At 39.8% G+C, this 12,305-nt stretch overlaps 3 protein-coding genes across 3 annotated transcripts in view; 2 read left to right on the top strand and 1 right to left on the bottom strand.

Annotated features, from left to right (window-relative positions):
- Positions 1-2,521, top strand: part of LOC107754043 (P2Y purinoceptor 11-like) — a 3,086-nt gene extending 565 nt beyond the window's left edge. Inside the window, exon 2 of the mRNA XM_016570359.1 lies at positions 1,386-2,521. Within this exon, the coding sequence (XP_016425845.1) occupies positions 1,408-2,295 (888 nt within the window). The 5' untranslated portion in view covers positions 1,386-1,407 and the 3' untranslated portion in view covers positions 2,296-2,521. The remainder of the gene's footprint in view (positions 1-1,385) is intronic.
- Positions 2,522-3,580: 1,059 nt separating this feature from the next.
- eif3g (eukaryotic translation initiation factor 3, subunit G) lies at positions 3,581-6,870 on the top strand. Its single transcript, XM_016570360.1, has 10 exons — positions 3,581-3,692; positions 3,780-3,826; positions 4,448-4,536; positions 4,630-4,689; positions 4,785-4,889; positions 5,764-5,953; positions 6,040-6,147; positions 6,230-6,366; positions 6,593-6,699; positions 6,782-6,870. Exons 1-10 carry the CDS (start codon positions 3,670-3,672, stop codon positions 6,795-6,797), a joined length of 882 nt encoding a protein of 293 aa, XP_016425846.1. The 5' UTR covers positions 3,581-3,669; the 3' UTR covers positions 6,798-6,870.
- A 1,383-nt stretch (positions 6,871-8,253) lies between these two features.
- Positions 8,254-12,305, bottom strand: part of dnmt1 (DNA (cytosine-5-)-methyltransferase 1) — a 20,831-nt gene continuing 16,779 nt past the window's right edge. Inside the window, exons 28-34 of the mRNA XM_016570356.1 lie at positions 10,594-10,760; positions 10,329-10,506; positions 9,310-9,505; positions 9,050-9,213; positions 8,826-8,942; positions 8,656-8,746; positions 8,254-8,579 (exon numbers count right to left, since the gene is read on the bottom strand). Coding sequence (XP_016425842.1) covers positions 8,539-8,579; positions 8,656-8,746; positions 8,826-8,942; positions 9,050-9,213; positions 9,310-9,505; positions 10,329-10,506; positions 10,594-10,760 — 954 coding nt within the window. The 3' untranslated portion in view covers positions 8,254-8,538. The remainder of the gene's footprint in view (positions 8,580-8,655; positions 8,747-8,825; positions 8,943-9,049; positions 9,214-9,309; positions 9,506-10,328; positions 10,507-10,593; positions 10,761-12,305) is intronic.

Raw genomic sequence — 12,305 nt, 5'->3', positions numbered from 1 at the left:
TTGGTGCGGATCTTTTGGGCAGGTGTGAATACAGCAATAGCACTCGGGTGCGGACCAAACAACCATACCGAGACCCAGCTGAAGAGGTGGTCTCGGTCCGCTTCCAAACGAACTCTGGTACGGTTGAATGGAATGGATAATGGATGACCTTAAGCACACATGTGGTTTTGTTTACAGTTTCTGGTTCACTTGCAAAAAGGGCAGTGTGAAAGTGAACCGCACCAAACAAAAAATAAATAAACATTGTATTTGGTCTGGACCAAAGCAAATGAACTAGCGGACTTTCCTGGTGTGAATAAGTGTGAACGCTGCCATCCAAACCCAGGTGCGCACCAAACAAGCGGACCGAGACCGCTGGAAAGATGGGTCTTGGTCCGCTTCCAAACGAACTCCGGTGCGGTTCGAATGATATATGAACAAGATGGAATGACAGGAAGTAATGACAAGATGCGACGCTATGCGACATGATTTGACGACGCGGTGTAACCAAAACAAAATGAGCAGAGGGCAAACGTGGAGCAACAATGAGGTAAAGTGCCTTTTATGAGCTCCTTGTTAGTTTGCAGGTGGTGAAAATAAAATTGTGTACACGCAAGAATGAGCGCGCTTAGTCCAGCAGAGGCATTAGGTGTGTTCGACTTAAATCTTACGCTTTATTCTTACGCTTTAAGTCTAACGCACCTTTTGTTTGGGGTGTTCGGTGAGTTCCGTCACGATATATACGTCATTCAAGCCGACCAATCAGGTTGTGAACGTATCACTATGCCTTGGTTCGCTGTCTTTAGGTTCGCTGTCAAAAATGCCAATGTGAACGCTAAGCAGACCAGGACCAAATGTATCATTTCCTTTTTGGTCCGGACCAAATGAACCAAACGAACCGAACTACAAGTGTGAACAAAGGTTCCAAAAAGGAATCACTTTTTAAATTTGTGTAAAGAACATTTTAATAACCTGAGTAAACTTTTTCCACTATAAAGAACCTTAAAGTGACATGGATGTTAAAGGATTTTCATGGAGCCATAGAGGCCAATAAACCTTTATTACTTAAGAGTGTCGAAGATTTTTATTACCAATACTGCACAAGTTAAACAAAATCAAACTTCAACCGAATTACCACATTGCAACCTGTATGTTTATATAAAAGGCTTCTCAGCATCTGTAGCAGTATTACAAGAGATGGTCAGATGGGAAGCCTGAGATAAGCAGCAATGTGGTTGTTGGATATTGTGTTTCTGATTGCTAAACCGTTTTTTTTTTTTCTGTGAAAAAAAAAAGTTGCAAATCAGTAGTGTTTAGAGATAAAAATGTTTTCACGTCATCTGCTTGGATTCACAAGGTTTTTGGTTTAAGATTGACGCTACCAACTCTTTTTTTTTTTCTTTCAGGGGTCAGAGAACACCAGGGAAGATGAACAACAGTTCATTCTGTGATGCTGGGTTTCAAACCGGACTCCTCCCCCCAATGTATAGCATTGAGATGTGTGTGGCTCTTGTGGGGAATATATTTGCCCTGTGGCTCCTGATGACCAGAGAGAGGCAGAACTGGCACACCGGAGTAGTGTTCTCCTGTAACCTGGCCATCTGTGACATTCTTTACGTCCTGACCTTGCCTTTGCTCATCAATTACTATGCCAAAAATAAGGATTGGACCTTTGGAGATGCTGCATGCAAAATCGAACGCTTCCTCTTCAGCTGCAACCTCTACGGCAGCATTTTCTTCATCATGTGCATCAGCGTCAACAGATACCTTGCCATAGTTTTCCCGTTCTTCACACGGAGCTACGTGCGCCCTAAACATGCAAAGATCGCAAGCGTGCTGACGTGGTTCATCGTGACGATCACTTCATTGCCAGTCCTCAAATTTGCTGGAACCGAAGTTGAACAAAAAAACACTCTTTGTGTCTCATGTCATGATAAAACCCTGAAAATCCCCCATTTTAAGTACACCCTATTTCTTACCGTTGTTGGATGCATGATTCCATTGTTAATTACCTTTGCATCGTATTTGGGTGTGATTTGGACCGTTCTGAAAAATAAAAACATAACCACATTAGAGAAGAGGAAGGTAGCACTGATGGTCGCTCTGGTCTGCATCCTTTACGCCACGTCATTTGTTCCCTATCATGTTCTGCAGACGTACAAAACGTATCTGAAGTTTATGAATTGCTGGGTGTATGATTTATATCAAGTGTCAAAAGGCCTGGCCACCCTCAACATGTGCTTGCATCCGCTTCTATACATGGCTGTGTTTGACAGCATACGGACAGCTTGCTGTGGAAAGAGCTCAGATGACTAATCTTCATACAGTATCTTGACCAAAACCTCATGCTGTGGCTTCCTGAATGTAAATTAAGCATAGCATTTCTGTTGATGCTTGCACTCTGTTCCTGTGCGTCTGCAAACCACAAACCAAATGTAAAATTATTTTATTTGTGTCATTTTTGTTGTCAACAGCAAAGAAGAACATATCTGACAGTAAAAACTGACCATTAAAATGTGAGTAATGTATTTGAAGTTGCAAAATATGCCAATTAAAGATATTTAAGAGAAGACTGGATCAGTTTTTTTTTTTTTACATCACTTTGAAGAGTTTGTGAGATGTGGGATATGAAGCAAAAGTATATTAAAGCAAATTTACTTGTGATGTTGGTGATTTTGGTCTGAATCATTTAACTAAGTACTTCTTTTTTTTAAATGATGGCTTTAGGGTATATCGGTCTCCAATTATACTTTAGTCCTTTATGATAGCCTATAAAATATTACTTCTGTCACAAATTATATTTTAAACATTGTTCAGAAGTACAAGAAACCATACGAGACCATACAAGTTTAAGAACACAGAGGAAGAGAGAAATGATCCAGAGAACTGAGACCTAAACTTCCTAAAGAAAAAACATTAGTGCTATTAAGGTGTAATGCAACTCAACTTAAGCCAAGTTTGTAGCCTATAGCCAATTTCACAATAGATATTGGTTAAAAGCAGCTTTAGAGAAAGTCATCCCTTAAAATCTACTGTGTGTGCAAAATATCTGAAGCTCGGACAAGCTCCTGCTCGGGCAAGACCAGTAGCGTACTAAATGTTAGCTAGTTACTAGTGTAATACTAATGTCCATTGAATAAATTATTTAAAGAAAGACTGTTTAAGTTGTAAGGATGATGACTGACTTACAGCCTATATAAACTAACTAAAATGTTTTAAGGTATGGTCAATACATAAAATCATTAAATAGCCCAGAACATTATCCATTGTAAGCACAGTTAATGCCAAAACATTGCAGAACAAATACTGCAATTAAAAACATAATATATAACTATAGATAACCTCAAAATCGTGGCTTGCATCTCATGGAAGAAGCAGCTGTGGTTGGTTACATTGACATTTTTGTGGGTACATATATTTATGAGGGCATTTTGTTATGTTCCTACGTTCTAGATGCTTTTTGAAGCCGTTCTAGACTGTACTCAAGGTTTATATGTTTGATCTCTATCGCGTTCCTGGTCCAGAAGTCCATACTAGCTGATTTTAGCACACTTTTCCCTCTCTTCTTCTTCATATCGTGTCTCACTGCAGTCCTCCGCACGCAAAGAGGGCGCTGTGGTGCGGCGTCTCCTCTCCGCAACAGCAGTCCCGGGAAACGCTTCCTCTCGAGGCTCAAGACAACCCGTAAAGATGCCGTCGATCGAATTCGACGAGTGAGTTTTTCATATGAATGAAACCATATAGTTTTGTTTATGCTTACTCCAACTTAATAGGCATCTAATATCTTGTGTTTTCGACAGCTCAAAGCCTAGCTGGGCCGATCAGGTGGAGGAAGAGGGAGATGAAGGTACGAGGCCGCAGCGCAGCCTCACGCACACGCACGTGTTTAAACACTCCTTGATTAAACTACACTCATTACATTAATCGATATGAGAACAAACTTTACAGATATAAAAATAGTCTACCTATAGTGAAAGTTACAGTTGGTTAGCGGCATGTCAGCCTGACAGAAAAAGGCTGCTGGTGCTTTGGCTACTATTCTGTGTTGTACTAATGCTACTACATTATATTATAAACACATGTACTATACTATATTACTTTGTTTTATGCTATACTACACCCAGCTGTAATATATTATACATCATGCTGTTATTCTTTGACATATTACATCTTAATGTGTTGTGCAGCGTATACTGTCATGTTAAATTGTGTATTGATATATTAGAATTCGATTAAGAATTAGGGCTAAAAATAACTTGTGCAGGGGCGCATATGTTTTTAACATCAAGGATTTTGTGTAAAATAGTATACGAGTGTAGAAAGAACAGGGTATATTTCATGTGCGAGATAAATGCTTTTTAAAATAGTCTTAGTTTGTATACATGCATACTGTGACTGCTTGACATGCCGTATAAACTAACCATAATTATGCATTTGTAACAGATCTATTTATAATTTTCTTCAACAGGTTCACTCCCTTCACCAAAAGAGACGGTCAAAGGTAACATCAAGACTGTCACAGAATACAAGATTGATGAAGATGGCCAGAAGTCTAAGGTCAGCAGAGTTCTTCTTAAAATGATATAGTACTTATAAAAAGGTTTCAGAAGAATCAGGTTTCATATTTGTCCTTTGCTCCTCTATGGTCAGATTGTCAGGACGTTCAAAATTGAGACGCGGAAGGCCTCCAAAGCAGTTGCCAGGAGAAAGGTGTCTTAATTTTTCTTTAGTATATTGATATCTCCATTAAACATATTATTTATGGATTTTTTTTTTGAGGGGGGATTGATTATTTATTCCAACAGAACTGGAAAAAATTTGGCAACTCGGAATTTGATGCACCAGGTCCCAATGTTGCCACCACTACAGTGAGTGATGACGTCTTCATGACCTTCATCTCCAGTAAAGAGGTATGATGGTGATAAACTAATGACATTTTTGCACTGATCCATGTTTTTAAAAAAATAGTTCACCATCAAAGATGTATATGAGTTTGTTTCTTCATGGGAATGGATATTTAACATTGCATCACTTGCTCACCAGTGGATCCTCTGCAGTGAATGGGTGCCGTCAGAATGAGAGTCCAAACAGCTGTCGTGTTTGTGAAGTGAAAAGCTGCATGTTTGTAATAAATCCATCAAGACATTTTTCATTTGAAACTGTTGCTTCTGGCTAAAATGTGAGTCCTCTATCCATAATATTGCTGTCTCCAATGGAAAAAGTTGTCTCATCTGAATCAGGAGAGAAATATGCACAGCTCAAGCACCATTTACAAGCCAAAACAGTTCTAAAAAAAGGAGGATTTTTATTTGAGAGGACAACATGATGGACTAGAGAAAGAGTTATGTAGTATTATAGACTCTGTCTTTTGGCCAGAAGCGATGATTTAAAGATAAAATACCTTAATGATGGATTTGTTTGTTGCAAACACGCAGCTTTCCACTTTACTAAATTTTTATTGATGGATTTGAGTTGTGTGATTTTTATTAGCTGTTTGGACTCTCATTCTGACGGCACCCATTCACTCCATTGGTGAGCAAGTGATGTAATGCTACATTTCTCCAACTCTTCCAATAAAGTAACAAACTCATCTACATTTTGGATGGCCTGAAGGTGAGTCCATTTTCAACAAATTTTCAGATAAACTATTTTTATCATTGTGTTGCCTATTGAGTTTGCGTTTTGTAAACTTCAGTTCGGACTTGATATTTCAGTCCTAAAAATGTTTCACTTCTTTGTTGTACCGATGCCAACTTGGAAGTGATTCTCCTGCTTGTTTTACAGGACTTGAATGCTCAAGACCAAGATGAAGATCCCATGAACAAGCTGAAAGGACAGAAGATCGTGTCCTGCCGTATCTGTAAAGGGGATCACTGGACCACTCGCTGTCCATATAAGGACACGCTTGGTCCTATGCAGAAGGAACTGGCTGAGCAGTTGGGTCTGTCCACGGGAGAAAAAGAGAAGGCAGCAGGTACAAAAACTTAATGTTGCCCTGTTAAGCATATTTTGAGTTTTTTTTTTTTTTTTTTAACTAAACAATTTCACTTTGATTTCTAGAGCCTGAGCCTGCCCAACCAGTCCAAAACAAGACAGGGAAATATGTTCCCCCCAGCCTGCGGGACGGTGGTACGCGCAGAGGAGAGTCCATGCAGCCTAACCGCAGAGGTGCGTGTTTGACATGCAGATCTCAAACACTGATGTTCTCAATCAAGAGCCTAATGGTAATGTGTTGAGATTTTCTCTGCAGCTGATGATAATGCAACAATCCGTGTGACCAACTTGTCCGAGGACACCAGGGAGACAGATCTGCAGGAGCTTTTCAGGCCTTTTGGCTCCATCTCTAGGATCTATCTGGCCAAGGACAAGAACACAGGCCAGTCTAAGGTGAGAGATGTGAAACACTGCCGTAAGAGATTCACCATCAAATGACAAAGCAAAGAGAAGTTAAAGATTCACTTTGACTCTTCTACTCAGTTTAAGAACAAAGCAGGAACATTAGCATAATGGTTAACCTAAATAAACTCTCGTTTTAATAAAATGACATGAAGCATATGAGTTCTGAATGTCTCCAGAAGAATAGTGCACATTATTTCTTTCCCCATTACTCCAGGGCTTTGCCTTCATCAGCTTCCACCGCCGTGAGGACGCTGCCAGAGCCATCGCTGGTGTATCTGGCTTCGGATACGATCATCTCATTCTCAACGTGGAATGGGCCAAGTGAGTCTTCCTGAAACGGAGTCTAATATAAGCAACGGCCAGGTTTTCTCTTATTTAATCTGGATTTATTTTGTCTTTCCAGACCCTCCAACAACTGAGAGCGTTCCATAAATATTCCAGGAGGTCTAGATGTGGTCTCCCAAGTGATCCAAATAAATGCAAAAGATAAAACATCCAGTTATGTTTCACTCTGTGGTTATGTTCCTTAATTTGTGGTAATTAGCTTGTTTTAAGTACTTGCTTATGAGCTTGCTAGGAAAACTGCAAGCAGCTCTTAAACTTACCAATGTTTTACTTGGAAATAAAGGGGAACTAATGAAGTCTTGAGGAAAATGCAGTTATGCCTTTGCTAAATGGTCTTAGAAATGTTGTCTGAGGTATCCTGTATATCTTATTTTGCTACGCAGAAGCTTTTTTCTGTGAATGTGCAAGACTTTTGAAGACTTCATTAACCACTAGAAGAATAACAAAATGCAAGAAATGGTAACTCACATTACAAATAAGGTGGATGGAGGAATTAAAAAAAAAAAGACAAACATCACTAAAAAGGCAGGACCATAGACACATCCCCTCAATATGGTCAAATTATCCCCCTAATATTTGATATTGATGCTGCTTTGCTCGTTGTTGGGATAGTTTAAAAATGTTTAGGGTGGTCTGTCTGAGGTATAATAGTGCTTATCAATTGCCAATCAAACCGTTTTACTGTTTACAGAACCAGAACATTCCAGCACGTCAGTTTTAATGGTGAAGAGTGTAAGGTAATACGTCAATAGATAAACATGTAATATTTGACAAGTGTTTTACAATAGAAATGTTAAATGACTGACAGTAATATCCATTGTTGCAAGCTATGACTATGTCGACAGATTGTGCCGTTTTAAATTGAAAATAGACTACCTTTTAACAGATTCATGTAAATTTATAATTGACATTTTAACGGAACAATTAGGAGCTTTCAAAAAAAAAAAAAATTATGACTAGTGCATCAGGTCACTCAAGTAGGAAGCATTAGAAGCTCAAACATTGCATTTATGATTGGCATGTTCATTATCATTTTGTTTTTATCAGTGTATCAGCATTTCCGACAAGCAGTCAATTAGTGCAGAATGTAATTTGAACACTGAAAATGTGCAGTGCATGTTATACTACGTAAATGGTAGAACGAATAAAGGCACTGCATGTTACATGGAGCAAGTTTCACATCTCAAAATATTTCTTTACAGGCTCAAGATATTTAACCGAGGAACCCATGCAAGTGCTTCCAAAACAAAATCACACATACCCTCTCGCCCACTTGTCTGTTAGGCTGCTATTGCAATTTGCAAGTGTAACTTCCTCAAATTGCAGCAATTGACAGCATGCCAAGAAAGTTAAAAATAATACCACCACCCCCAAAAAAAAAATTTCACATTTTGTAACCAATCTCAGCCTACACTAAAGTTCACGGAGGTGATCTCAAATGATCTGCAGTGAGTCAGCATCACTCAGTGGTTATTTAAGCTACAGGAGCATTCCCCTTGGGACTCTTACAATCCATTTGAAAACAATGAATTGAACCATTGAATAAGAGCTTTATTTGAAATATTACAACATATAAAAACTACATAGAATTTAATACCACTGTCTCAGAGTGGATAATTGCAAATACACGGTTAAAATCACATTTAGAAATTGATAAAACACCACATAATGGCACTGCACAGACTGTCCATTGAAATGCCACTGAAGTGGCCTGGCTCCGGACCAGCTTATGAATAAATGGAGTGAGTTTAATGGGCCGAGTCAGACGCTCCCAAACACAATGCAAATGTGCTGCGGTTATATGGAGAGATGGCTTTAGTTACAAACCTCCATCTTCTTCTCCTGCTTCACAGGCTCTGAGGAAGTTAAACAAGAGATCAAACTTCATTCTAATAGTGAGATCAAGTAATTGACTAATAACTAAAAAGTCACCTGTAGCATTCTCCCTCATCTTCTCCTGCACACACTTCTTGACTTCCAGGCCGATGGCTTTGGAGAGGGGTGGAGGCACAGCATTACCAACCTGAGAAATATAGGACACCGATTAGGGATACTACATTTTTTCCCAAAAAAACAAAACAATTTTAGCTCAGGTTTCATACCTGTCGGTGTTTGTCTAAGATATTGCCGAAAAAGCGGTAAGTGTCTGGGAAGCCCTGGGAGCGTGCACATTCCCTAACACTCACAACACGGTGCTGCTCAGGGTGGAGGACACGTCCCTGTAGACACAATTAACAGTATTACTGCAACAGGGTACAACTTTTTGCCAATTAGTGTTGTTACAATTCATATCATGACTTGTTAACCTATAGCATGTTTGCAATACCTGCTTGCCCATGGGCTCAGGATTGGTAACTGTAGTGCTGAAGAACCCGTCCCATTCCAGACGGCCGTACAGACCAGCCCAGTGATTGTGGCGATTACCCGTGTGAGGCAGACACCAGGGAATCAGCGTGTTGAACTGCCTGTCTGCAGGGTCACACGGTTTTCCTAGTGCAATGAGAAACAATAACTTAAGTCAGGATTTCTATTATTTTAAACAAACAAAACGATCCATCTTATTTTGAGTTTTTGGGTAGGACCAACCCTCAGCACAGGAACACACTCCTCTCAGTGCACCGGTGCCACTGCGGCCATTCTTTTTGTCGGCGTGAGTGTAGCGAAGCTTTTTTGTGGTGGTGCCATCACGCAACCGCACCTCAATATTGGGCAGATCCCTCCAGTCAGAACCAGGAACCAGAGGAATGTGACGCATACGGGCCGCCACCAGGGCGCTCATGTCCTACAACACAAATCCAACTATTTAAAACTGCTAAACTTGTGGTTTACACCAAGGTGCCTTTTCTCATCGCAAGACCTAAATTCACATTCAGGAGGCTAAAACAAGCTCGTCATCTAACACTTTAAAAAGACACATTAAGGGTTAAATGACGAGCTTGTTTTATCCTGCTGACTAACTTCCTGTAGGTCTCACAGGAAATCACTTTTTCCTCTTACAGAAAAACTGCGGCCTTGATACAAGTTCATTACATCCGGCAAAACAAATGCAAAAATATCAGTTTTTTTTTTTTTTTTTTAAAGCCACTGATGAGCTCCTTTCCAAATGTCAAAACGTCAAATGTCAAATCTCAAAAATGAGAAAAGCACTCAAGATAGGGCTGCACAATTAATCGAATTTCTAATCTCCATTACAATTATGGATGCCACAATTACGTAATCGTTCAAAGCGGCAATTAATCGTTCAAAGTCCACTTATATTATTCTGCGTGCTTAAGATGCGTTTTTATCTTAAGGGTTTTTCCCATTATTTTAATATAACAATACCATTCATATTTGTACTTTTTTTATAATTTAAAGAAACCAATCCGATGTATAGTTGACATTTGAGGCTTAATACTATAGAAATGCAATAAAAGTTTTTCAGTTAGTGTTTTCAGCTCGTTTATTTTCATATAAAAATACGGCATGCAGTTGCATCAAACAATGACAAACATCATTCAATGTAAACTGTGATAATCGTAATTAAATCGCAATTACAATTAAGGGAATAATCGACAATTATGATTTTTTCATAATCATGCAGCCCTAACTCAAAAGGAACTGACCTTACAGATGTGGTCCCTGAGGATGGGCTGGTACTGAGAGCCACGAATGTGCCTTTGGAACCAGGACTGCGGCTCACCGTTATAGGAGATTTCCAGATATGCAGCTCCATTACGGATCTCTGGAAGGTCAGACATTGTGTCCCGCACTGTGATGGTGCGATAAATGCCTCCGTTTCCACTGGAAAAAGTAGTGTGTAATTAAGATCAGCACAGCAAATGACAATTTGTTCAATTGATGCCACCATCGGGATTCACAAATACTTACCGAGTGACATTGCTAACATATCTCTTTTCATCAACCACCACACTAAGAGAACACGCCCGTGGGGCGAACACATGCAGGGGTTCAGGGAAGCGGGGCAGCTTTTCACCCGGGGCTGCAGCCAGGATGATCGCCCTGCGCCTGGTCTGGGCCACCCCATACTGCCCTGCCTGCAAAAGTCAGACATTAAGAGACCAAAAAAAAAAAAACTTTTAAATGTGCAATTAGTAGCAGGACTGCACGATTAATCGAATGCGATTGTCATGCGCATCTTGTCAGTAAAGCCGGTTCTGTGATCAGTAATTAATCTCCATCACATGCTTTCAGATGGAGCAGCATTTACTACACAGAGCCGTAGTTCACGGACAAGGTACACAAAACCGCGTTCATAAAATCGTAGATGATTTAAAAATCACACGATTATGAAATTGAAGTCGTTCTGCGATGAAAGCTGTTTGCGTAGCTTGTCAGTGAACCAAGGCTCCGTGTAGTAAATGCTGCTCCATCTGAAAGCAAGTGGAAATACCACATTTAATATCACTTTTACTCCAAACTCGCTTCATAACGTCAGTCGAGTGTTTGTAGTAAATCCTTCTGTGAGATGAGGCTTCTTACACAGAATAAGGCAAGCAACATATTTCATAGTATTCTAAGCAGTGATGAAGGCTATGTCGATTAACATTGCATTAGATACTTATAATATAAAATTATAAGTAAGACGAACTCTAAAACGAACGGTTTTCGTAGTCGTGCGTTTATTAGTCACGTTGAATCAATGAAAGCAGTTAAATCTTCTGTTTATTCAGTAACCGCTATAGGGATTTCCTGATTTCTTCTGCGGGCGTATTTTGAGTTTCAGTGCGAGAGCGCCCTCTGGCTTTACTACTGATCACAGAATCGTGCTAGCGATTGCAATTTAATTTCGATTATTCGTGCAGCCCTACTCAGTAGTCCACCAAGTTGAGATCAATCAAATCAATCAACCACTTCATTACATTAAAATTAGGGACGCACAAGGCAAATTAAAACTAAAGAAAACCGTATGCAACTTAAGCTTCAAATCGACAGACAACGGAAAAAAAACAAAAAAAACAAAAAAACAAAGTAATTTGCAAGAGCTGCGTCACAGCGCATATCTAAAGCTCCCGTATCGGTTCTGTTTTTAGTACTGGAGAATAAAAGATACATTCTTAGATGTTTTTGTTAGTACGTGAACGTTATCTTACACATTTCATCTCCCCAACAGATTCATTCTCACGCAGCCTGTCTCGTAATGCTCGTTTATACTCGCACCCGGCTCCACAAGTCACCACGAGCGCGTCTGGCAGTATGGACGGAGCGGAGGCCTGCGATCGGACGCCGAGGTTGCTTAGTTTCTTCTCATTAGGTGAGTAACACCGTCTACAACAGCTAAAGTCTGCCTACACTGAACGCGATCAAACGACCATTGAAAACCATTTGAAATTTGTGTCAGCACGGACCCTTTTGGGGTAGGGGCGTGTTTGTTTAGGTGATTTCAAATATCAACATTGGCTACCAGAAATCACTTACTCTGCCTTTAAAATGCCCCGATACCAAACAGCATGTGATAAGTGCCATATTCAGACAAAAACACTGACAACAGAACAGAATGGAGTTATTAGAGATTAAGGATGTCTACGAAGTATATGTATGCAATGAATATATTAAACATTCAGTATTAACACCTGTATAGC

The sequence above is a fragment of the Sinocyclocheilus rhinocerous genome, unplaced genomic scaffold (genome assembly GCF_001515625.1).
Source record: "Sinocyclocheilus rhinocerous isolate Xijiao unplaced genomic scaffold, SAMN03320098_v1.1 scaffold292, whole genome shotgun sequence".
NCBI classification, from domain to species: domain Eukaryota; kingdom Metazoa; phylum Chordata; class Actinopteri; order Cypriniformes; family Cyprinidae; genus Sinocyclocheilus; species Sinocyclocheilus rhinocerous.
Note: the sequence above shows the minus strand (reverse complement) of the source record. Positions and strands in the feature narration are given on the sequence as shown.